This window comes from Leptidea sinapis, chromosome 23 (genome assembly GCF_905404315.1).
Source record: "Leptidea sinapis chromosome 23, ilLepSina1.1, whole genome shotgun sequence".
Lineage (NCBI taxonomy): Eukaryota > Metazoa > Arthropoda > Insecta > Lepidoptera > Pieridae > Leptidea > Leptidea sinapis.
This window is the reverse complement of record NC_066287.1, coordinates 1,516,799-1,544,739: the sequence shown is the minus strand read 5'-3', so window position 1 is coordinate 1,544,739 and position 27,941 is coordinate 1,516,799. Positions and strand designations below refer to the sequence as shown.

The 27,941-nt window shown below is 36.1% G+C and overlaps 1 protein-coding gene and 1 long non-coding RNA gene across 3 annotated transcripts; one reads left to right on the top strand and one right to left on the bottom strand.

Moving 5' to 3' along the window:
- Nucleotides 1-127: 127 nt before the first annotated feature.
- On the top strand, nucleotides 128-27,941 carry LOC126971496 (uncharacterized). Of its 2 annotated transcripts, none has more exons than XR_007730915.1 (7): nucleotides 128-252; nucleotides 1,729-1,804; nucleotides 2,554-2,713; nucleotides 5,223-5,325; nucleotides 11,034-11,184; nucleotides 22,184-22,312; nucleotides 22,826-27,941. It is a non-coding gene; the product is annotated as an uncharacterized LOC126971496 (long non-coding RNA). The 2 variants fall into 2 exon arrangements; XR_007730916.1 differs by lacking the exon at nucleotides 128-252 and adding an exon at nucleotides 753-820.
- Nucleotides 14,588-20,042, bottom strand: LOC126971400 (differentially expressed in FDCP 8 homolog). The gene has a single exon (XM_050817712.1). It carries the CDS (start codon nucleotides 19,765-19,767, stop codon nucleotides 18,448-18,450), a length of 1,320 nt encoding a protein of 439 aa, XP_050673669.1. The 5' UTR covers nucleotides 19,768-20,042; the 3' UTR covers nucleotides 14,588-18,447.

Here is a 27,941-nt window from a genome sequence, read left to right as displayed (position 1 = left end):
TTGCTTCCGTGGAACGGACAGTTAGCAGGCCGGTTTTGTAAGCCGAATTTGTGGACGACTCAACGTTTCTATCTCTTTTCATTATATAATATATATTCTGTATATAATATTTCTGTATATAATATTTCTTTGAAATGATAAAGAAAGGAACATAAAATGTCACAAGGTTACTTCCCGCCAAAATCGTTTGTAAATGGCGTCTAATGTGGTCATCAAGTGGGCGATGGGTTACAATTTTTTGGTTATTCAGAGGTAAAGTCCTGTTTTTTCTCACCAGAATGTATTTTTGTTATTGCTTAGTGCGACTATTTTCATAGTGATTAAATCTACTAAATTTAGCAGCTACTGTGACTGTTTTATGCTTAAAATAAATGGGTATTAATGAAAAACGATATGAAAAAAAAATATGTGGATAGCTAGAGAAATTTCTCTAGGTTTCTTTAAAAAACATAAACATTGGGCGATTCTGGACCGTTTTCGATTTGACACTTGAGGGGTAAAGATGTAGCTACGATAAAATATTTTATGTCATTCCCATGTTATATCTAAGTGAAAACATTACCCGGTGCTTATATGCTTTTCATTAATATTAATTTTGAGCTTTCTAAGCTTCTTTCTTTCTCGAACCATTGAACTAGCATCTAAAAGGAAACAGCCCCACGGCTAAAACGCCAGGCGTCCCATCCATCTTATGATACAATTTGAAACACCCTTGGCACTTGGCTGCACTGCGCATGCCGCATTGCTATCAAGTAGCAACCTAACAGGGTCAAAAGGTCTAAATATGTTACATTATTTCTATTAATTAATCGTATTTAAGGTAATTATATATTAATAATTCATTATATACTACATTTACGTCTGAATACTATATCACATAATAATTTCCAGTTCGTGTTCCTTTTATTAACAGCTCAAGCATAAGCCTACTATTTTTTTAATTTAAAAAAGGCTGTACCTGATTTAAATGATTAAATAATTATATTTTAATACAACCACCACGCAATGGTTTTATTATTTATAATAAAGAAATAAAAGAAAATTCAATGATTGCACTGATAATAATTCAGAGAAATAAAGCTTTACTAATTTTAAACACAAATTTATCAAAAAGGAAAAGGTCCGAAATGATAATTATTATTTATCTATAGAATGTGAAAGTGTATCTTGTACTTATTTTCATTAACTGTATTAACCGCCATTTTTGTTTGTTCAACTTCGGTCATGATTATAAATTGCTTTCATTTAATTTAGCAACGAACCAATCGCATCATGGGTTTGCCTAAGGGCTAGCGCGCACTATGCAAATTTGCCGCGATTTATTTTTGGCTTGGCGACTTACACGGCGCGGTTGAAATTTTACGCGGTAAAATATGTGCTGATTTTTTTACGCAAATGTATGCAGCTTCGTACCTACAACTCGTTTACGTCTCACGATTCTAGTAGAAAGCATCCGAATAAAATATTATAATCCAGCAATCATTGATTGTAAATATTGCATACACCAAGACAGAATTGGAAAGCAACTCAATTGACACCGTAACCGATTTTGAGTGACAAGTCGGAAACAGTCAGCCACGCTTGGAATAAGCTCCTCAGTATATTCAAATTTTAGTAATTTAACCACAAGTTAGTTACGCACACGTGGACCAAAATTTGTCAGACATCGGGCTGTCAGGTCGTCTATACGTACTATATTTATATTTTAAAATAATATAATATTTTCAGATATAATTAATGCTATGAGATGACAACAAATAACCCAGGTGCTGTATTTTTTCTTGACAGTCAAGCTCATTATCAGGTAAGAGCAACTTGATTGACTTCCACGACAATTTTGCGAAAATCAATAATTATTATACTAATCTTAGTTAATTATCTGAATTCTGGATCAAGGCTTCGGCTAGTCAACATCTCCTGAGGATGCCTTGTGTTGGGGCGAAACACTTGTCAAATTGGTTACAGACAAATCTAAGCAGAATAAAGACTCAATAAAAATTATAACATTTAGATCATTATGTTTCAGTTACTTTATATTAGTTTATCAATTATAATTGCTAAACACATTTATAAAAAACCGTGCCAAAAATTATCCCATGCCACGCTAGGATCATCATACCCCAGCTCCAGTAGGATTACAAGATGAGCGATAGTTCTCGATTCCCGGGGGTAGGGGGGTGGGGGGCAAAAAACCAATATTTGGGATCCAAGATGGCCGCTGCGAAAAACTATTACTTCAATAATAGGGATATCGTCTTCAAAATTCTGGGGAGTGCAATGAACGAATTTGTGATCATCTTCAAATCTAAGATTTTCGCCGCGAAAATGAAGTTTACATAAATATGGATAACGTTTTCCAGGTTCTCGGGAGTTTTTAGAACGAATTTGGGATCATTTTTTAAATTGAAGAAGTTGTTTCAAGGTTCTCAAATAAATGTCGGCTTTCGGAACTTGTCCTTTATCGCTGTCCTTTATACTGTTTATTTAATGTTGAAAATAGGATTCTGCGCGTGCCATTTATCGATATATTACATCTATATGTACATTCGCCAGGTACTGCACCGTCCAGATCCTTACGAACCAGAAAGTGGGAACACTTCTACTGAAGCCTTATATCAGAACACTGAAGAGTTATGGTATACGGAGCCTGCAAACGATAATAGCCTTAATTGCAACGTCAGAAGGTTGTGGAGTTGTAACTCAGATATCAATGGTAAACCTTTATTTATAATAAATTACGTTTGAAATAAGTTAGGCTCTTAAAAATAAACTTTAATAACGTTAGCCCGCCTATACATCAAACCATACATTCCTCTCTCCCATCAACGCCAAGAATCGAGACGCATGGCAAGGCTGTAACGTCATACGATCGCGCGTCATTGTGAAGTTCGGATTTCATTAGATTTCGGGACCAGTTTATCAATATTTTTTATCCTTGATGCAAAAATAAAATCGGTGAGCAATGCAGAGTAGGGAGAATACATGGGGCACACAAAAAGTTTTGCACTTCTAGCTAATCGGAACTATTTTAATTTCGAATATTATATTTTTTGAAACGTTGTAACCTTCTTAGTAATAAAAAAAACAATTGGCGGCAAATCATCTGTTAATTGTTTTTTATCACACATCAAAGTTCTACGTAAGCAAAGAAAATGGAATAAAGTCAAAAATATTTTAGAGCGATGATTTTTTATGATTTTAAAAGTTCTCTCTCTCCGCAAGACTGTGCCACTCGTCCTCAAAATGCTTTTGGGACAGAAGCACCTTGCTTGAGCACCGTGAGGCGATGGTTTGGTGAATTTGAGAGAGGTCGGGTTTCTTTACATGACGAATTTGGTGAAGGGCCGCCTTCAACTACCGTCAACGAAAATAATGTGGCTACTGTTAAGCGGCTAATTGAAGAAAACCCGTGGATTACCTATGAGATAATTCGAGGACTATTGGGGATTGGTATGAGCCAAATTCAGAAAATTTTACACGAAGAATTGAAAGTTTGGAAACTTTGTTGTCATTGGATTCCTCATTAACTGACAGCGGAGCAGAAGCGGGCTCGCGGGGCGGAATGGTGCTCACGACGAAACGTGGATTTATTGAACCCGAAAATAAACAGCAATCTTATGAATGGGTGTTTAAAAATGAGAACAGGCCAATAAAAGTGAGGCAGGCGAGAAACTTTGGTAAAAAAATTATCGCATTTTTTTCTCGGCTACGAGTCCCATCTGCACAATTCCACTTGAAGATCAAAAGAGTGTTAATGCCAAGTGGTATTCATACATTTGTTACCCAAGATGTTAAAAAAAGTTAGGCGAAAGACGACCAAAAAGCCGCGTTCTCCTATATCATGACAACGCTTCCTCACACAAGGCCAACAAAACTAAGACATTTTTAGCGTCCGAATCGTCCCTGACCCTGGCACCCTGAAATAACTTATCAAGGATTTTTACGTCTGAGATAGAAAAAAAAGGGTGACAAAAAACGAGATGGGAGAACGAACTTTGAAATACTTTGGAACAAGATGACGTAACATTCAATGTATCGTGCAATAAAAGAATTCGCCAAACACATAGCTGCAAAGTATCATTGAAGGTAACACTTTGTAACAATTCCTCATAGTTTGGACGTCTTCTGCGCGAAACGAGCATTTCACGCGCACGCTACGAGCATTACAAGCCGCGCGTGGAGCGACCCGTGATTTGTCGGTTTTTCGAACGAATACAAAGGTGCGCGTTCGCGGCTGAATGGCGGAAAAAGATGTACGCGGGAGGTTCGTGGTGAATGCGCGATATGAACGAGCTAAGCGGTTGCAGCGAACATGCAATGAAAGGTAGAATGATACATGTCATATTACGTTTCACCAGCCTGTATGTAACGTTACCGATACCGAACAGTAGGAATAGGATAAAGAATATTAATAATAATAACTTTGACACACTTTTACACATCTTGCCCCAAACTAGGTATAGCTTGTACTATGGTTACAAGACAACGATGTATTTAATACAATATACTTACTTAACATACATAAATACATATAAACATCCATGACTCGGAAACAAACATCCATATTCATCATATAAATGATTGCACCGGTATTCGAACCCGGGACCTATAGCTTAGTGGACAGGATCACTAACCATTCAGCTATATGGGTCGTCAATGAAAAGAAATATTTAGTCAAAAAAAAAGGAAAAAATAAAATATTATCAAAGGAATAGTCATAATTGTAGTAAGTATATTAAATAAAACTTGTTTGTAATTATTGTAGTAAAGTTGTAGTAAATTTGTAAACTGTATGTAATTAAAGCAAGCAAGCTACAAATCAGTCCATACTGGTGTTAAGGTGATCCACTTAGGTGAGGTTACCCAGTGAACTATATGTCCCTATAAGAGCTAATGTAAAGAGTACACACACCAAATACACCCGCGAAATTTAAAATCGATATTAAAACTATTATTATTATTCGATATTTACGTATCTTGCAAGATGTTTTTCTTATAGAAGAGGGGGCAAATGGGCAAGAAACTCACGTTCTGGTTAAATGGTGAGGTCTATTCGAAATGGGTAATTTAAAAAAGCACGTACACCTGTGATTCTTCTGGTGTTGCAAGAGAATGTGGGCACCGACGATCACTTTAAAATATTGTTAGTTTGTCCTCTCCTTTCATAAACAAATACAAATGATTAAAAACAAATTGGTATTCAAAGTAAATTTTAATTGCAGTTAACATTGAGAGCGAGGTTCCTCTAAACAATAATACACACCAGGCGTCCAGCGAGGGCCGACCGTGTGATAATCGGCAGCCTTTATTGGAAACACAACAATCGTGAGTATTAGTTTCGAGAAACTCCCATAACAGCTGTCAAGACCGACTACGGTATCCGTGCCGTCGATTTATTGAGTGAAGTTCAGCAGTGCTATTCACGTACTACCGTCGATGACGTCACATCGTCGGTTTGTGACGGTGTATAAAACAAGCATCAAAGAAACTACGATATGTTTTTTCAGTATTATAAATTGATATTAAAGGGTTGTGTTGTGATGCTGATTATCTATATTATATAAATCAAAGAAAGAATCTGGGTTAAGTAAGAAAGTATTTATCTTTCTGGCGGTACCTACTCCTATAGCGACACAGAACAGAAACTAGAGAACTGTTAACAAAAAAAGTCAAACCGTAACAATGAAAACTTAAAAAACAAAGCAGTGATTATATCACGACATGTATCTAACGCTAAGATATTAATATCCTCCATTCAGGCGTAGAGATAATGTGGCCAATTAATACTACGTCCAAGTGGGCGTACTTCAGCCACTCTCGAACAATGTGTGACGTTGACGTGCCACATGTTCTGTTAAACTTTTCTCATAATTGAAACTTTTTTTGGGTTGCGTAGTCAAACTGTGTAAAATCAATACTACAAGTTATAAGAAAGACACTGTCACATATCATCAGTAGGTATTTTGCGTTTTATTAATTTCAATGTAAAATAACACGAAGCGTATGTTACAAAATTTGAAAGATGCCATTGAGTGTCAAGATTTAACGCACACAAGCACTACAATATAAAGATGCAAAAAAACTATTGTTCTTAGGTAGTGCTGTATAGATACAACAGTTATCTAGGTTCATTATATGTTTGTTTTAAGCTCAACCAAACGTCACATTTTGCAAAATACACATTTCCCAGCCATTTACGTTCGATCTTGTTCGAGAATACAGATGATACGATTTCCCTAAATCAGTAACTTTTTTTTTTATGGAATAGGAGGACAAACGAGCGTACGGGTCACCTGTTGTTAAGTGATCACCGCCGCCCATACTCTCTTGCAACACCAGAGGAATCACAGGAGCGTTGCCGGCCTTTAAGGAAGGTGTACGCGCTTTTCTTGAAGGTACCCATGTCGTATCGTCCCGGAAACACCGCACAAGGAAGTTCATTCCACAGCTTTGTAGTACGTGGAAGAAAGCTCCTTGTAAACCGCACTGTGGAGGACCGCCACACATCCAGATGGTGAGGATGATATCCTAACTTGTGGCGTGTCGTGCGAAGGTGGAATTCGGCGGCAGGAATTAGGTAAAACAGCTCTTCGGAACACTCCCCGTGATAAATGCGGTAGAAGACACACAATGAAGCGACGTCTCTACGCAACGCCAAGTGATCCAGCCGTTCACAGAGTACTGGGTCCCCGACAATTCGCGCTGCTCTGCGTTGCACGCGGTCAAATGGATCGAGCTGATACTGGGGTGCGCCAGACCAGAGATGACAGCAATACTCCATGTGTGGCCGGACCTGCGCTTTGTACAGCGCTAGAATGTGGGCCGGCTTGAAGTATTGCCGTGCTCTATTAATGACGCCCAGTTTCTTTGAAGCCAATTTGGCTTTGCCCTCCAGATGGCCACGGAATTGGCAATCGCTCGAGATTTCGAGACCCAGTATTCCGATACTAGGCGAGGCTTTTAGGGAAGTGTTGTGGAAGAGCGGTGATGCGACAAATGGGGTTTTTTTAGTGGTAAACGCGCAAACTTGAGTCTTCTGGGGGTTAAATTGGACAAGGTTCAATTTACCCCATTCCGCGACCTTCTCAAGAGAGGACTCGATAGAAGACACAAGTTTCTCCCGGCACTGGTCGACGATTTCCCGAGAGGACGTGCATGGCCCGTGTATACGGCATCACCAGTGCTGTCATCTGCATAGCAATGAATGTTGGAGGTGTCCAACATATCATTGATATGCAGAAGAAACAGCGTAGGAGATAGCACACAGCCTTGGGGCACTCCAGCATTCACGGGCTTCGGGTTCGAGCAATGTCCGTCGACAACGACCTATATGCTGCGCCCAGTGAGGAAGCTGGAGGTCCACTTGCACAAGCTCTCGGGAAGCCCAAATGATGGAAGTTTAGAGAGGAGCGCCTTATGTCATACACGATCAAAGGCCTTCGCTATATCCAGGCTAACTGCCAGGCCTTCCCCCTTGCTTTCAATAGCCGCAGCCCATCTATTTGTTAGGTATACCAGAAGATCACCTGCCGACCGACCATGGCGAAACCCGTATTGTCGGTCGTTGATCAACTGGTGACCCTCTAGGTACACCAAGAGCTGACGGCTAATTATGATCTCCATGATTTTGGAGAGCAGGGAGGTAATAGCAATAGGCCTGTAGTTTGCCGGATCCGAACTGTCTCCTTTTTTTTGGATCGGATGGACAAGGGCTGACTTCCATGAGTCAGGGACTACGCCTTTGGAATAATAGTGCCGGGATAAACGCGTTAGCACCGGCGTCAACTCAGGGGCACACGTTCTAAGCACGATTGGAGAAATGCCATCCGGCCCGCTCGACTTCCTGACGTCCAACGAAAACAGAACGCCTAACAGTTTTCTGTCTGAACTGTACTTCAGGCATAGAGCACTGACACCACGGGATGGTTGGCGGTGTTTTTCCGTTGTCGTCAAGAGTCGAGTTGGAGGCGAAAAGAGCGCACAGGAGATCGGCTTTCTCTTTTGCCTTATGGGCCAGGGTGTCATTCCTCATATGCAACGGCGGCATGGACGGCTGGCTGAAGTTACCAAGAGCAGCTTTCGACAACGACCAGAACTTGCGTGTTCCGGTCGGGTAACTGGAAAGCTGCTCGCCGATTTTGACGACGTGTTTTGACTTTGCACGGGCGATTTGCCGCTTAAAAAATCTGGAAGCACGGTTGTATTTCCTCTTTAGAACTATGCAGTTCGGATCCTTTGTGCCCAGCGCCGCAACCCAAGTTCGATACGCCTGTTTATTGCAGTCAGATGCTGCTTTAACTGACGCATCGAACCAGGGCTGTGATCTGCCACCGATCGGTACTACAGAGCTTGGTATAAAAATATCCATGCCCTGTAGTATCACATAACTTCATCTCAATCGGAAATGAACTGTCAATTTGTGTTACAAGAATACGCAAATTAACTTTTTGACATAAGGTCGATTTAATCCTATCCGTTTTGTTACGAGAATATGGCCTACAGTTCTGTGGTCATCTGGAAGTTCCCCAGAAGAATCATCTAAAATGCTTAATAAGACATTATTTCTTTCATTTCATACCGCCTATGACTCTATATAAGGTGAAATCGGCGCCATATTTTTTTTTTGATAAAGATTCCTCGAGAATACAATTTGCTGTCAAATAAAGGACTGCATTTTGGAAAGTAATGGCCCTCAGAGAAATTTTTCCCTGTTTTACTTTTGGGCTCTTTTGTTATGAGAGAAAAGGGCAGCTGTGCTCGAAATTGTCAATCTAACTGCGTAATCAACTTCAGTACACTGATTATGTGGTTCCTACACAGACGTATAAAAATACGTCTGTGGGTTCCTCTGGTATTGCAAGAGAATATGGGAGGTGATCACTTAGAATTATGTAACTTCTACGTTCTTAATTTACCATAATTCATGATGATGCAAAAAACTACCAAAGTCAAATAAACTTTATTCAATTAGGCTTAAACTTTTGAAGCGTCGTTATAAATATTTAATTTAAATTACTGAATCTACCGTATGTTTTCGGAAAAAGTAGAGCTCGTGAGAAGAACATTCAAGAAATGGCCAATTACAACAACAAATTAGTTTGTAACGTTCTGCACCCAACAATATATGAATCGGGTTGAAAGTTAAAAGCGTATTTAAATATATTTTTTTTTTAATAAAGAATCAAACTCTATTAATATAAATTATCGTATCTTGGATGCATCAACCTTTAGAGTTTCAATTCATTGTTTGTGTAAGGAATAAGGATGCTTCGTGAACATGATGGTCGTGATTACTGTCATAAGAAATTGGCTGATGAGACAATAAAAAATTCGCTTGGTTAGTAGGTAGTAGTTGAAATTATGATGAATTTTATATAATTTTTTATTGTTTGTTGTATTAATTTGAATTGTAATTTGCTGTAAGTAATGTAATAAAATCATTTTTATTTATTCTATTGTTGGTAAATTTTTATTTCAACTTGTTTTACCTAATTATGTAAAAACTGTAAAATAATTTAATTATTACATATCTGTGTTATTATTATTAATTTAGTAGTTTAATTATGTATGTATTGTACTATAATTTAGATTAAATTTTTAATTTATGACATATTCGCGATACAATTTTGAAAACAGAAATTTTACTCTTTAATGTACTTATTTCCTTCTTACATAAGAATGTTATTTGCGTCTATAATGGAAGTAGCACTCAACTTGTATTTTTGTCTGTATTTCTTTTTGTTTACGTTTTAGTGTATACTTTGTTGCTTTGTTGCAATTAATCTATATAAAAAAAATTAGTAATGGCATCCAACAAATATGGTTATCATTAATGGTTTATCATTAACTAAACAGATCGACCTGCGGGCCTACCATGAACTCTTATTGCGATTCAATTGACAACCTAAAATGAACTGCTTTGCTATTTCGTATCACGACGTGAAAAAAGCTATTTAATTTAGGTTGACGTCAAATCAACTGATTAAATCGCAATGATGTCAATTGAATTTCAAAAATGATATCAACTGAATCGCAAACTGATTTAGTTCGTTCATTCATTCGTACCATGAGGTAATATTTCAACCCAAACTGGATAGCTAATGTGTCAAAGTGAGCGATTCGAAAAAAGTTCCTACTTCCTTAGAGGAAAGTGAATCGTGTTTTTAATAACTTTAAAAAAAATAGTGATAACATACAGAAAGGGAAAATTTCATTGATGAAAGATGAGATGAGAATTCTTTCGGACTTTTTTGTAAAACAAAATACTGAAAATAAACACCAAAAATGAAAATACTAAAGACGAGGCAGTAAGGGCCCGGGCGAAGCCTGTTCGCAAGAACGAATTAAAAAAAATGTACTCTGTGGTCCTGTCAAATCAAACATCAATGGAGGTGCGTTCATAACTCGTTATTTTTACGAAAACACAAGCAAACATTTAATTTGTAATTCAAAGAACTATATTTATTTATATTACTTTTATTTAATAAGTATAAAAAAGGGCTTAATGGTTTATAATTTGACGCTATAAAGCGCAATTTAATAATGTTTTTTTAGTATTTTCTACGCAAAAAAACCGCTAAAATCATAACATTTTAGGTTTCGAAACGCAACGCATATGGTTCGAGTAAGAGAGACAAACCTATGCAACGACTGTAGAGCGTCATCTCTTTCTCACACCGCGAACCACAGACAAATTTATTATGTTCATGCTTCATAAGCGATCCAAGCGCCATTCAGTAAAAGGCACTTCATTTCACTTCAAGAATTTTAGTGATTCAGTTTAGGTACCTAAACTAAACTGCATCGGAATCGCATCGCTTATTAAAAGTTGAAGGTAGGCCCTCTGGTACCACAAGCAGCACCCGTACACCAGTTGACGCATGGACTAGCCAGCGTTCCCATATTTGAGTGAAGGAGACGAACCGGCACACTACGCCGCAGCAAGCAATGCCATTTAGTGATCATGACGGACCGTGACAGTTGTCAGCGTAGAATAGAGTGTCAGTCACTATAATAAATGTATTAATCCACAGTGAAGGAGTCAAGGAGTCGCGCTGTTCATTCTTCTCTCTGCTCACTTCGCTGAGAAGACAGAAGCCTCGAGATGAACAATACTTCAAGCGGCTTGAGAACAGTCTGACCATGTGCACCTATAGAGAATCCTGCAGATGTTTGGAGTGCCAGGTTAGTGGGGCCTTATGTTGATTGAAAGGAGGACTTTTTGAGAGTGAAAACTGAAGTGGCAGTGTAGGATACATAGTTCGACGGACCGGTGGGGCAGTAAAGTCCTCGAATGGCGACCACGTACCGAAAGACGCAGTGTTGGTAGGACCGACGATATGGTCAAGATCGCCGGAGTAGATACGTTGGATGAGGGCAGGGCAGAACCGATCGTCTTGGAGATCTTTGCGGAGGATTTGGAGATGTCTTCCGGTTGATGGATGATGATGATGAAAACTTCTTAGCATTTCTTTAGCGGGTCTGGAATGCGGTATACACTCGGCTTAATGGCGATTATTCGGCTAAAGTTGGCTTCACTCGGAGGAAACTCGGCCGTTTTCAATAACCTATCTATCCTTAGTTTAACTTACTAGACGTAGTACTTATACTAAATCTATCCTTTTACGCTTACTTACATTTCAATAACCTATTGACAGATAGCATTAGACTATAACTATGGATAGATAAGATCTTATCATTAAACAGTGACAGCAATGTATCCGTAAGTTAAACTAAGGGTAGATAGGTTATTGAAAACGGTTGTAAGTCAGTATGGTTCGTATTAGTAGCATTTCCTTGATGTAGTAGTTTTCACTTTTGTACTTAGTCGGCCTTACAAATAAACTTGATATAAAGTTATACCTGAGAATAAACCAAGTACATGTATGCAAAATTTTTACTATATCGCTGACAACACTGTCAATACAATGGTAATTCTGAAGTTTTCCGCATGTCAGGCAGCGTTATACGTCCGAATAAACCAATCATAAGCAAAATGTCTATTTGTAAACATTTTGCATATTCATCGTTTATTCTTAGGTATAACTTTATAGCTAGTTTATTTGTAAGGCAGAGTGTGTTTTACATTGTTATGTTTTTTAATAACTATAACTCTCGCGAGACTATGACATTCGACGTGACCTGTATTACAAAATGTACGTACCATAGACAAAATTAATTCAATCAGGACCCATTTTGCTGATAATTCTTTTGAAATAATAAAAACAGTTTTATATTCGCACGAAAAAGAATGTAAGTATGACAATTGGTAGAATGTCAAGTGAATTTCGACCTATTTGTATAGTATAACGATAGGAAAATGATATTAAAGTGGACCACGGTTAAATTTTGTCGTTACTACCTCCCAAGAAGTTGTCAATACTACGTAATAAGAAGCGGGACTGCCTAAATAACAATTGAAATTTAGTTTTGTATGAAACGTGCAGTCATTTGACATAAGTTTGAAAGCGAACAGCTGCTTAAAACGTAGTGGACTTCGTCTATCTCCTTTTTCTACTAGATTATAGCCGTCATCTGACAATCTATGACTGCACGTTTCATACAATCAAGTGAATCACTTTTTTGTTAGAGTTTCGCTAGCCTGCGTGCGTTACGATGCTTTACCTATAAGTCCGGCAACGTTTTGTGTTTCCTCTGGTGTCACTAGGGCGTATGGGCTGCACTCCTCTACTATAAAGAAAACTTTCTGGATAAAATCCTAATCAATAGACAGTTTGCTACATAAAGTTTAGAACGATAATGTTCTGTGCCATTACCGTACCTACATTTAAAGAGCAATCTATATTGAATGAGTATCCTTCGCAGACATCCGCCTCATCATATTCCTCTGATTTCGCCATTCACAGAAGTTGACTCGTCGGATAATCTGATCCAACGTGGGAGACTTCTTTACACAGGATGCCGGCTAGATTATGGGTACCACAACGGCGCCTATTTCTGCCGTGAAGCAGTAATGTGTAAGCATTAATGTGTTTCGGTCTGAAGGGCGCCGTAGCTAGTGAAATTACTGGCAAATGAGACTTAACATCTTATGTCTCAAGGTGACGAGCGTAATTAAAGTACCGCTCAGAATTTTTGTATTTTTCTAATCCTGAGTGGCATTGCATTGTAATGAGCAAGGCGTATCAATTACCATCAGTTGAACGTGCTGCACGTCTCACCCCTAATTTTAATAAAAAAACTTTTTGCCAGTGTTGCACAGATGCGGGACTTGGAAGATCACAAACACCGTCTTGCACCAACTCTAGATCTTTCTAAACTGCTGCCTTCGCCGTATTGTGTATATATTGTGGGTCGAGAAAATTTCAGATATAGGTAGGTACATCTGCAATGGCACACCGAATGAACAGCAGATCAAACGCCGAAAATGGAATAGCCCCATACTTGGAAGGGATTTTGATCATATTACAAAATTCAAATATTTTATTCAAAATAGGGTTTAAAATCATTTAAGTATTGATCTTTAAAAACTTCCACCCATTCGAAATAGAATGTCTCAGACCTAGGAAGAACGGGCGCAAGTAACTCAGCGGTACCAGTGGGAGGCTACTTTGCACAGGATGCCGGCTAGATTATGGGTACCACAACGGCGCCTATTTCTGCCGTGAAGCAGTAATATGTAAGCATTACTGTGTTTTGGTCTGAAGGGCGCCGTAGCTAGTGAAATTACTGGCAAATAAGACTTAACATTTTATGTCTCAAGGTGACGAGCGCAATTGTAGTGCCGCTCATAATTTTTGAGTTTTTCAAGTATCCTGAGCGGCACTGCATTGTAATGGGCAGGGCGTATCAATTACCATCAGCTGAACCTCCTGCTCGTCTCGTCCCTTATTATCATAAAAAAAAACACAGCGGGCTTTTTTTTCTTAAAAATATCGTTATAATGTAAATCGTACAATAAAATCTATTCCCAATCTGTGGTATCATAAATAAAGGCATTTATGCTATGGCAATGAATATATTACAGTACATGTAGCTATAGTAACCTTCACTACACAAACGTTTTTTTAACAATTCTTTTGAATTACGTAACACATTGTTTGTCATTGAAATCTCGACCCTATGAGTTTTTTTAAGAGGAAACAGAGGTAACTGATCACCTGATGTTAAGAGAAAGATAAGCGTATGTGTCACATCACATCATCAGCCTGAAGACGTCCACTGCAGGACAAATGTTTCCACGACGATCGGTCCTGCGCTGCCCTTATCCAACGTATTCCGGCCATCTTGACCAGATCGTCGGTCCATCATATGGGAGGTCTAGCGAATGTGTACTTGTAATTATAAACCTTAAGGGGCTAAACATTTTAAGACCGTGATTGTATCATATATATTAGATCATTTATACGTCTACATCAGAGGTGCTCAAGCTTGAATTGCTGGCGATCTACCTCAAAATTGTTAGACTACTAACGATCGGCTCGAGAGGCTTCAAGTATGTATGATGAAGGATTGTAGTCTAGGTACAGTGTCACGATGACATAGATATTAGTTTTGCGCAAAATATGCATTTTTTTAGTCAAAGTAAGTGTAGGTCTGCTCTTAAATGTCAATGAAAAAACTCATAATTATTATTCAAAATTGCGAGTTTATTGGTTCTTACAAAACAAACGCGTTCTAAAGTTCTAAGCTTAACTAAATAGTGACTTTGGATGTTGTAGCGTGACAATGCATGTCCTGAGCATACTTTTCATAAGATGGTACGTAATTACCGATTTTAGTTTACCGGATACCGAATTTTTTTCTCGAGATCGACTCAAAAAGCACTCGCGATCGACCTGTCGATCCCGAACGACCGTTTGAGCATCCCTGGTCTAGATGGACTGTAACAGCTGTGAAAATGTCAAAAAAATTGAGGCTCTATCTAGAGCCTAGACGGGAAAATTATCTAAGGTTTTGGGGTTTTCAAGACTCCTGGAAGGCACGACACTGTAAACGACATTTGCTCGTCTCCTCACTTCTTCTCATAAAAAAAAATATTATGTCTTCAGCTGTTTAATAAGTATATAATAAAGATTAACACTATTAACACAACCATCGTTATAATATTTTAAACAGTGCACAATAAGCCTTTTATTACAATTCAAAAGCAACAATTGTTTGAAACTTTAAATAACAATTACTCTGATTAAATAACATCTTTAGATCATTTATATAATATCTAGATAAGACTGTGACAGCTGTGACAACGTCGAAAAAGTTTGAGGTTGACAGTTAACCTCTATTTTGAGCAATTCACGCACACTCGCACAAAGTGATATACAAATCCCGAGTGTAATAAAGCTTGCCTGTTTTCATCGGTTTTCTGGCAGCGAGAGGCTGTCTAGAAGTAGAAAATATTATTTAATATAACATCACTTAAATAAAATACTTTTACACTATGCCGGCAGAAAAGTTGTATAAGTATAAATCCAGTACTAAGAGGAAAAATGTATGGGAATTGATTTCTAATGCATTTTTCATTTAGCTTTTGAACATTTTGACTGTAAATGCCTTAGATTATTTATAGGTCTAGAAAGAACCTCTTGCTGTTAGGTAACGCATGACAACAGGACAGGTTTATTACTTTAGTGTGCATGACAACTATGTCTTACACTGGCCTGTAATTGTCTTAAGCAATGACGTATAACACATAATATAATAAAATATATAAGCACATATCATTCACAGTTTGATAGCGGAGCGGCAAGTGTGCTTAAGACATTGTAAGCACACCTATCTCCTTAGTCGTGTGTCAACTGTCACTATCCGAATCAAACTTAACTGAATAAATGTTTTACATTGCTGCTTATTGACCAAAAATATTTTAAAGAACTGGAGTACACACGGCAATGTATAGATATAGCAGTCAAAGCCTATTATGGTGTAATTTGGGCATGGTCCTTATTTAGGCTTTGTTTTTACGAATTGATTTGTATATAATACTAGCTGACCCAGCAAACGTTGTATTGCCGATATTAAAATCGCAATACAAAAGTAATTGTTGATCGTAGATGAGTGAAAATTTGAAGTTGTATGTATTTTTAATGCTGACTCATAATTAAACAAATGTAAAAAAAAATGTCAAAAAAATAAAAAAAATTCGTGTGTCATCCTTAACATTTAGGGGGATTAAAAATAGATGTTGTCCGATTCTCAGACCTACCCAATATGCACTCAAAATTTCATGAGAATCGGTCAAGCCGTTTCGGAGGAGTTCATAGTTGAACACCATTTCACGAGAATTTTATATATTAGATGTATAGAACATCATTGCTCTAAAGCAATAAATTAAATATTAATAACATAGAAAAAAAAAACTTTTATAGCTGGAAATTCATTACTGCAAAGTCAATGAAACATTGGGTTAAATAAATAATTTTAATTTGATGTTACTTGAAGTCATTTTGCGGAAACCCATTGCCATTAAAAATGTTTTTGCCAATATATATTAAATAATATTTTTATTTATATTTATATATATATATATATATATATATATTTATTATTTAATAATAATATATATTATTAAAATCCTTCAAATTTATTTTGTTCTAATGTAAGATTCTCAAGCATGAAATTCTATACAATCTGTTATTTTTTAAAGTGATAACTCTCACTTCTGGGATTAATTACATTTTATTTGTCGTTCATAGATTTTGTTTACAATTTGTAAACAAAATCTATGAACGACGAGGAACTCAAACCCTCTCGCGTTCCGTGGAAGCGCTCTTTGATTCGATTTTAAAGGGCGACATCTCAAGACAATTTCCTAATATGTAATTATTGGTGTTGAGCAGGTTATCAATTGTAAAGTAGATCCTGTAGATGAAGCCACAGCCTGAGACTTGAACAAAAAGGCATATCAAGATTTATGGACGATATGTCACTCGAACAGTTGGCTCAGAGGATGAGCACGGAATGCGAGATCGCTGGTTCGAGAGAATTTTTGTTTACAAATTGAATTTGTGTAATGCAATACTATGTTATATCTTGTTTATACAGAGATACTAAAGAAGATCTATATGTATACATACATAAAATAGTAAATAAAATATACTTACATACTAAATATACAATTCACTTTTAAAGAATACATAATATTATATGTTTGTATAGCATAAATATGTTGCATTATACATCTATAAGCAAAATAACAAAATATCAACATTTTAATTTATATTGGCAGATAACTATTGCCTTGGGGACTTTTAAAAACTTTTTTATATTTCATATCTAAGATAATTCATATATTTTGATAGAGTCAGTCTATCTACATGTATATATGTTTGAGTGACATATTGTCATAAAATGGCTTCATCTACAGGATCCACTTTACAGTTGATAACCTGAAGATGTTGCTCTTGCAAATCTAATAAATTTGTTATGTTTTTAAAGTGATTACCCTTACTTCTGGGATTAATACACAAATAAAAGTTGGAAGAGCACTCACACGGAACGAGTGAGGTCATGGGTTTGAGTCCCACATCATTCATAGAATTTTGTTTACAAATAATATTTGTGTTATCTTGACAAGTCAATATTTAAAAATGTCACAATTTTGTAGGGAACAATCATATAATCAATCTAGTAAATAAACAAAGTGTTTTTAAGTAATCTGTTTTATTCAGATCTTTTATATAGCCATTAATTTATCTAGCCTATGACAATCTGTTACTTTACATTGTGAAACAGTCCCTAAATGTGAATAAATGTTTTGGGGAGTCATAATTTAGGTTAACATGAACACAGATAGTGGATGTTGGAAGAAGTCCTTTAGAATTGTCCTTTATTATGCAACTAAATTCATGTCAAGTAAGAAAATAAGCAGGATTTGTATATGGAAACAGGTTTAATTTGTAAGTGCTATAATGCAAGTATTAGAAAAGTTAGCATAGATTAGGTTCTACAGAAGAACCTTTAAAACTTTTATCTTCTCTTGCCTTCGAGTCCAAAACATTCTATTACTCAAAGTCTACATCCTCTATGGAATCAGTGATTTCTATTAAGCCATTTTAATTATTTCACTACTCAAGCAAGTATAATCAAAGTTAAAATTTTGCAAGTCCAATAATTAGTTGTATAATATCACAATTCAAATATATAATTATAAATAATTTCTACAGATTTACAGTTTTTAAGTTAGTAGTCCTACAGACGTTTTATATTGTACTAGATAATAATATTGTGCAAGATGATAAATCAATATATAATGTTTGTTTTAAATACATTAACACAAATTGTGACACTCAATTGCTCAAAAAAAATTACTTTATGCAATTTCAAAGCCACAATTAAAACAACCACCAGTATTTTACATTCAAAACGAAAATATTATCTAAAAATATTATTATTTGCTCAATAAGAGATAACAAAAACAATGTTAACTTAGTACTAAACATGTTACATTTTTTTGATATTATTGTCACTAAGATAATTTTTATAAAACTAATGTACAAATTTGTCAATGTCATATTCTGTATTTGAGTCGGTATTATCTGTTTCAGGTAAATTCTTCTTTCGCTCATTCATTCTTTTACACTTTAAACATATCTGTCCCTTCCTTAACCAACATACTCTATGGTACATAGAATTACATTGCTCGCACAATATTGCTCCACTATCAAATGGATATACAATCTCATCATTGCCACACACTTCACATAAATACCCTTTACCTGAACACAGGGGACACTTTGTGATGTGTGCTCGACACATCTCTGTTAACTCTGTCAGTTGAGTCTCCAATGTACCATCGTTTATTGCTTGTAAGTGCGCCATACTGTATTTCTTGTTAACATCTCCAAGTTGAACAAATAATGGAGACAGAAGACCTGATCCCTCGCTACAAGCACACAAATAACGCCTCATCCATTCCAGATCCCTTCTCATCTTATGAATCCATTCTAGTTCCGCAATAAACCCAAATAGCTTTGGATTTATCTTCTCTACATCAATATAAGGTGTTGTCCATGATAGTGTTAACATTTGGTAAGCCAAACGGGAGACATATCTTTTATCCCAATCCCAGTTATGTATCACTCTTGCTGGTATAGCAAACATATCATTCCAATGGCAAGTAGTACAGAAGTACATGCCTGTGTAATCACAAAGTCTTGGTTCATTCCATGTATCTTTAAATGTTAAGGTTGTCAGGCACTCTACACATTTATAATCTTGGGCCGCTAGTCCCTTTTCTGGGCAAATATTCATTTCAAACTGCCCCTTTTCTGTCATAACAACATGAGCACAGACTCTGCATACATCATCTACACATTTATAGTGGCATACATAGCCACAATCAGAACATATGTATGAACTTTGCACTATGCTCCATATTACCCCACTGCAATGATCACAATACTGTTTTCTATTAGTTATAGCAGTCTGCTGTTCAAAATGATGGCCTTTAATGGTAACTTTGTCTCTTATTTGGCCATCGCAATCCTTCAAATCTTCTAGTCGCAGTCGTAACTCTACAAGATATCTTACTAGCCATTTCCGTTCATCAGAACACTGGGGGCTATTTAGTACAAGTTCTTTACATTGATTAATAGCTTTTTCGATTTCTTCACGAGTTGCTGCACTATGTATCTTTAACTTCTTGTTCGCTATGGACTTTGGTACATAGTTGGAGTCAATACTTTCGTCTGCTGAAACACAACCAGACGTCGAAGATGAAGATTGAGAAGCGACCTCAGTTCGAGGACTACAACATATTAAACTGTTCCGATATTTAGGTGAATCATTCGCGAAGGCTGCTGCCATTGTTAATAATTAAACACTGATTCTAACTTTACAAACACGTAGGTAATCTATGGGCTATGTACAAAGGAAGTTTATCATTGTTTTACTTTAATCTATTATTGTACTGCTCCATCGGTATGGAAAATTGATTGTATTACGTCGTTGTCACACATGTTTCTTTGTTTGAAACCAGTTAACTAAAATGACGAAACAAAACAATATTATTCATATATGCACATAGGAATTTACAAAAATCACAACATTTTATCTAATACGGTGACACTTGACAAGATTGAAGGACTGAAGGTTGAGTGTTGACGAATGACGTTGAGTTTGAAGACTTCCAGGTGATATTGGCAGTTGATAAGATGACATTGAAAGTATTTAAAGATTTACTAGCATGGAATGCAATTCTATTGGTCATCTTTATTTTTCTTACAAAACAAATATGGGCAATATGATATGTATCGAGATAATTCATAGAGATGGAGACCATCGAACGAATGAACGATTGAACTTAATATTTTTTAAGGAGTGAACGAAAAGACGTATAGGATAGGAGTAATACGACAAATTATTTTAATAATTTTATTACTCGGATACAAACTCAATTCATCCAATCTTCTGAAAAATATACATATTATAAAACTAGGGGTCGGTGTGTCTGCTGCAGCACTACTATGTTAAGGTTAAGATAACTACTATAGTAAGGTATACACTATAGTGAGATATACAATATTTTGTATTCTGTTTTAACATGTTCGATACAATTCATCCGAGACGCCCTATTAATTTTTCTTAGCCCTTCTCCGACTAGCTTATTGACTTCAGCCAGTTTAAAAATTATTTTTTCCAACATGCCATTTTTGTTGGGGAGTAGTTTCCAGCAGAATAAAACATATGATTTAATATTTTCGTTTTATTTTCTTCCTTTTACATGTTTTCTCCTTATTTTATATTTTTCACTAACACCAATTTTTAATTACGTAGATCGAGCCTTTTTTACACTATGTCAACTGTCATCTGTGACACTTAACTTTTTAATTCCATAGACTACGGTTACTAATTTTCATTCTCGATGTTTTGGAGATAACCATTGGTACCTCAACAATTTTTTATTGTGCCCACTAAATTCTACTGCAATAATAAGACATTAATGTTTCGAAAATTAATATTAAAATATTATGTATAATAATTGTACACATTATATTGAGAGTAGTCCTCATTGCAACAAATAATTTTACAATAAAATTCAAATCTTGTTTTCATGAATCTGTAAGTTAAAAACGATTGTTATACCGTTTTATGCCAATGACATTATGAAATTATTCAACCTCCCTAGGTTTTTGTTGCATGCTCTAAAATCACAATCGTTTGTTATATCGAAATCCGGTAAATGCTAAAGGGTTGCTAAAAATAGTCGGATCAATGAATAATGAGGCTAAAATCACAAAACTAACACACAAAAAACCACACCGTTAGAAATCCAACACCATTGAGCACGTGTAACATACGATATCAAACGTAGCAACGACACGATTGATTCTTCTAGTGGTTTTTGGGTTTATCCCAAACTGTGAAAAAGTCACTTATCTATTAAGTAGGTATATAGTCAGTATATAGTATATACTTAGTTTTATTTAATTTAAAATATATAATTCATTCAAATAGATAATTCATTTTAAATGTCCCATCTCTAAGATTCAATGACAAGTAGCGTATCGAAACGTCAAAATATGATGTTCATATTTTATCTGTAGAAGATGGTTTTCGTTGTGCGTTCGTTCATGTTTAGATTTTAGCAAAAATAATGCATTTAAATCATTAATTAATAGCTTTTATTAGCGTAATTCATATCGTGTGTGTTCCAGAAAGAGTTACAAATGATGCAACCAAATCTAAACTGTGTGTTGTCCGAAAATAAGTGAATTTCGTTCTTGGTCGTGTTTGTTTACTACTAGTTATATTATTGGTTCATTATTAACTGAGCCATCAAATTGACATTCTCTGCGATGCATCTGCTAATAACAACCAAAATATTTTATTGACTGTTGGGACGTATAACAACCCTGTTGTCCTGACACGTAACAACTACTATTTTTCAGTAACTTTTGTTCTACATCTAACTGGAACTGAATGGAAGCATTTAATAAAGATAGTGAGATCCGATAGACAGACGTCAAATGTTTAAATGGAAATTTTCCTTCAGCGGCTTAAATTTTCTTAGCCGATAGTTAAATTATATTAGATAGTATATTCTTAGTACCTGTACTGTACTTATAAAAATTATTTTGAAATTATCTCCAATAGCACACCATTAGGTGACCCGATTGTACGATATCGAGTCGCCTACCTGTGTAACGCTTATTTGCGGTATTTCTCCAAATATGTAGGGGCCTCGACATAAGTTAATAAGTCAAGTATTTATGTACTTCAGAGCCGATACTTCGAGTACGAGAGCGAACCAGAGGAGTGTTCAGATGACGACAGTATCCTGTTCAACTACGAGTACAGACCTCAGCAGGCTGAGTTGCAGAATATGGATAGTGAATCTGATGACGATGAGGTATTATTTTGAAGCGGGTTTTTATATTTAAGGCTTACTTGAGAAAATGAGGGTACCTGGTGCAAGACTGTTCTGGCCCGGCACCGACCTTGGGTGGAAAAGCGGAAGGAAGACCGCAACTGGGCTGGAAATTTTAAATTAAGTGATGATGGCGATGGCTGCTAAGTTGATGGAAATAGTCCAAGGCATATTCATATTATATAATGGCATCTAAATTAGGCCTATGCCATAATGGTACAAAAAAGACAAAAGAAGTGGCTAAACGAGCGGTTGGGCCCGCTTGTTGATGTTGCATCATCTACCCATATGTAATAGCAATATGGCGCATAAACACGTATCATAATACGACACCGATCACAACGCACTGTGCCTCTCACCTGAAACTTAAACAGAGATTGCAACATGTGCCTGCTCGTTATTGTGAAGTAAAATTTAGAAGTGTTATTCTAATCCCTCTTTTGATAAAATTATTTTTATCAAACAAGTGATTTTACACTATGTACTTTTTTCTAGGTATTCTTAAAAAATAGCCCAGAGAACAAATCGACTGAGCTTCTAATAGAAAATACCATGGACCAGACCGTATCCACGTCGAGCGAAATGAACGAAAGTCAAGCAACGGATGTTTCGCCCGTAGAAAAGCAAAAAAGTAAAGTGGAAGTAGCGGCCAGTACTTCAGCCGTACTCAACATACTTGTGTTCCATCCTGGGTGCATTGTGCAATAGGATATATTTTTTACCAGTGTAATTCAGAATGTGATTTGTGACCCTCTTACGCGTAGAGCGTTTGCATTGACTGGAGACGTCATTTCCGAGCGTTTCTGTTTATATTATCGCTTTCTACTTATTTATTAAAATAAGAGAGAAACGTGCCTGCCCGCCATCTCATTAAAGTCGCCCCACGGTTCGTATGATATGAGCGTAAAATCATAAGGGGTTTCTCAGGCGCTACTACCATCACACCTTTTTCTGACATTTTATGTTGAATTTGGGTTGACTTATTTTTCACACTTTTTTGTGGGTATCCATTCAAAATTTAAGTGCGTTTCCAAAAGGCGTTTTGTCACTGTGTTCATGACACATTTAATTATGTGTACTAAAACACTTGATAAAAGATTACGTGTTGATACATCTTATAAAACACGGGCCTTCAAGATGTATTGTCTCATGTTATTGCGGACCTAAGGTTCCGATTCATAGGCGTAGTGTGATGTCATTAGGGTCTAATGTTGATATGTTTTTTCGATACAGCTCAGAGGGGAATGCGAAGGTTATGGGATGGTTCCGGTGCTCACTCTTTGCTATTACAGAAGCATTGATATAAGACATCTCAAATATAATTTAGATTTTGTTGTCACGCCTTAAGTGCTTTGTGAGTGCGAACTTAGGGCAAGTTAAGTCTAGCTCTTGTCCATTGCAATCCCAAAAAATACATTCAAAATATAGCGCTGGAAAAAATGTGGAATCTAGGTTTGTAGAAGGTAAAGCATTACTCTGATCTAAGTTTGATTGGCCAACAAAATGGACCAACAATGCGAAATATTTAAGCCTAAGTTTTAAATATTCTGAAGAACTTATGTTCTAGATTTAATGTTTCAAATTTGTTACGCGGTGAGGCTTTAAAAAAAGCTAATACGTTTCATATAGAAGCGAAAAGATTTAAAAAATACTGCCAAAGACGTGTACCTAGGTACTTACGTTGAATGCGATTTAATATTAGAATTTAAACGAAATAATTGATCGCACTAAGTAGCTTTAAATATAATAGATTTATGAGAAATTCTAAATTAGCATGTAAGTAGGTAGATAATAAGTGTTTATCTAATATTGCCAAAGATTTACTGTACGGTCTGAGAAATGTAAAGGCAGTTTTAGACTGCGCTATACAATTAAAATTGACCGTATAATGAAATTCGTTCGATTCGACCATTTCATTAATTCATCAAAAGATATTTGTACTCTCTTACTTCTGATGAATACAATATGCTAAAAATATGCACGAAATAAATTTTAATGTAGTGAAAAATACACCTTGTCTGGCTCCATATACTCTTATTGTGAACTTGGAAATTTCATTCGAAGTATTAAAACTGAAGTACGAACAAATTTTATAATTTGCAGCCTTTGATAATTTTTTGTTGATATTTCATATATTTTCTAAAGAGTTTAACATTAAATTACTGAACTCGTACGTTTAGTCAATTTCAAGACATTTTTACTTATAATTTTTGATAGTATAGTAGGGGGCTCCTGTTTCCGAAATAAGATCCACTAATTGGGTCCATTTCTACTGCAGGCAAAGCGGATTACTCCAATCAGCTCAACACCTTCCAAAAAATCAGGACCTTCCAGAGATTAATATCCCAGTTGCTTCTAACGAAGCAACCAGCTTCCAACGTTTTTCAGAGGATATTGACGGCTGAATAGCCACATCTGTATATTTTGAAATTAACTGACCGACCTCTGCACTAAGGGCGATCCGTTCAGCTGATTATAAAAAAATGTTTGTTAGGCTGATCACCATAAATCGAATATTGTGTTTGTTATTAAATGTCTTATTTCGACTGTCTGCAGCATTTTGTGAGTTGTTAGAAAGAGATGGAAATCATGAAAGTGAACTGCTGAAGGAAAGTGCCAAGAGTGGCAAGACCAGGCAATTGTGTCATTGAGCCCATTTCTTGCCACTTAATTCGCATGTATACCATAATACACTGTAGACTCGCCAGAGGTAATGCGTTCCAAGAATTGGTAACACTCGTATCGCTGTGCTTAACAAGTATTTACTCTGGCTGCATTGTGTTGTGAGCGGGATCGTTTCGCATACGCTTTGCCTACTTACAAAGAACGACGGCTAATAAAAGCACGATGTGTAGGTCTCGCTTCTATTACACTCGCCTTGCTACATATAATCTTCGTTTTCCGTTCCATAGCTTTGTTTCGACGTGGTTCGTTGAGGACTACGCTATATGACGTTTTGTGAGTTCTGAACACTATTATTTTCACAGTTACACAGACATTACCTATACGTACAGTCCATCAGTCTGGTAAGGTTAACAAGTGGGAAGTTTCTTAGGACCAGATACCAGTTGGATGTTTTTCTGCTGCCAAAGAGTAGTTTTTAAAGCACTATTTGTTTCGGTTTAAAAGGCGTCGAAGTTAGCACAATTACTGAGTTAAACCCATGTCCCAAAATGATGAGCGCGTTCGCAGTGGTGTTCATAATTTTGGGTATTTATGGAACTCAGAGCGATCTTCATTTATATGGGCAAGTAATTCTGTCAATTCGCCATCAAGAAAAACTGTTAAAACCAGAAGTCGCTGCAAGCCTCATTTACAAATTTTATCGGGAGACAAAGATTTCCGCTAGAGCAAAATTGTCACGCTTAATAACTACTTAATAAATTAATCCAAACAGTTCAATAGTATGATTGGCCAATAAAATGGACCAACAATTACGTCTAAATGTGCGAGGTATTATAATTCAGACCAGAATTCTAATGGACAGGAGAATAGGAGATCGAAAACGTCATGCTCAAGTTATTGTTATAGTTATATAGTAGAGTAGGTAATTAATTGAATTTAATACAAAACCTGTAGATATACCGGTCACAATATCTCTGCACCTAGCGTTGCTGACGTCATATAACCTCTCTAGTACAATGTGAAAAACAATCGCAATAAATATTATAAAACAAGTTGTTACATACGTAAGTTATTTTTTTACATATTTAGTCACGTTCATTATGTAATTGATTATTTTAATTCTAGCTTTATTAATATGACGCAATATGCGAAGTGGGCGAGGCATTCCAACAAGGTGCACGGATAATGTTACCGATTTCTATATATTATAAAGTAGTCTGAGAAATCCTTTAGATAGTTAATAATAATATTATATTGTGATAACAATAAAGAAATCGTCTTTAATACGTATTATTATACACAATATCATCAATTCTGTAGAACTAGCGGACATTACTACATCCAGTGGTTATTATAAAACTGTTTATTGACACTTAGAAACTGCTAGTCTATTTAGTAGACTCCTTTTTAAGTGGCCAATAAGGAACATAATATCGAATTATCCATAATACTGTACTCCTTACAAACAATACCAAAGGTCACATAATAGTAGTTCACCAACCGATAAGTTTAGTTCATTTCAATCGCTTTAGTCAGACCCTATTTTAGAGCTGATGCATTTATGCAGATTTTCATGTTATTCCTGAGTTTCTCTACATTTATTTTATTTATTGGGGTCTACAAACAGTGCGTTCATACGTCCCTTTAAGTTCCTCCTTTTTCCATATGTGAATAGATCCTCCACAGAAAAAGCATTTTTTTCTAGAAGAAACTGCTGCTATAAAAGCCCGATTTTCTGAAAAATCTTTAACACCACTCAAACTTGTAGTACTCTAATAATAATAGTAATTTGTAAGCTTCATCTAGATTCTAGTGTTAGTGTCAAATTCTGAAGTAATCTTAGGCGAATCTCATGTGACTTTATCGCCAGCAATAAATGCATCTCTAATGCTGTCTTCCTTATTGGTCTCGGCACTTACTTCCTAGTCGCAAGCATGTGTCTAGCATAAATTCTGTGGTATCACGTATTTTATATGAAGTGGGGCCATGGCTGCTTTAAATCTAGTACATTGGCTTATTAAAAGAAGATACATGATTAGTTTAAATTCGAAGTTTTGTCTCTTTCATTATCTTCCTTACCTCCAAGCGCCAAAAAATTATCAAGTCAGTTTCCAATCTTCCCATTCTTTTGTAGCAGATATTGAGGATGGGTCAGTGTTGAACCTTTCTGGACGTAGGAATCTTTCCATTTTAGTTTCTGATATTTTATTTTGTAGATTAAATTGATAAATAAGATAAAACCCTTAATGGTTATAGACAAAACAAGGAATGATAAAGATTTTTGCTAAGACACTGATTTACAATTTAGGTCAAAACTTAGATTAAGGATTGGTCGCCTGTGCGCTCCAACTAGATACCGCAGGCGTAGTCACACAGTGCGGCAACTAATACTACGCCCAAGTACTCGTACAATGTGTGACGTTGACGTGCCTCATATTCTGTCAAACTTTAATAATAATTGAAACTAAAATGCCGGGTTGCGTAGTAAAACTTTGTAAAGATAATACTACAAGAAATTAGAGACACTGAGATCACATATCATCAGTCAGTAGGTATTTTGTATTTTTTTAATTTCAATGTAAAATACCACGAAGCGTACCTGTTACAAAATTTGAAAGATGCCATTGAGTGTCAAGATCCCACGCACGCAAGCATCTAATAGTTGCCGTAACAAAAAAGCTAGTGTTCTTAGGTAGTGCGGTATCTAGTTGGAGCGCAGCGGAGACCAATCCTTAATCTAGGCATCTCATTCGTCATATATCAGGGCCCTAATACAGATGCGCCTTTACCTACTCATAGTTTCACTCGTGTCAAATGAATAGTGACAATTTCAGGCTATTCGTGATAATTGATATACTGCCATAATATTATGTACTCAACGTTAATTTAAGAATATATAACAAAATATATCGTGTTCACTATTTTAATGTTTAATCACTGTATTATTAATAATAAGAAACACAAATGATATAAATACAATATTGTA

What these genes read in the sequence shown, in the direction of transcription:
- LOC126971400 (XM_050817712.1), bottom strand. Translation starts at nt 19,767, where the DNA reads ATGGCAGCAGCCTTCGCGAATGATTCACCTAAATATCGGAACAGTTTA.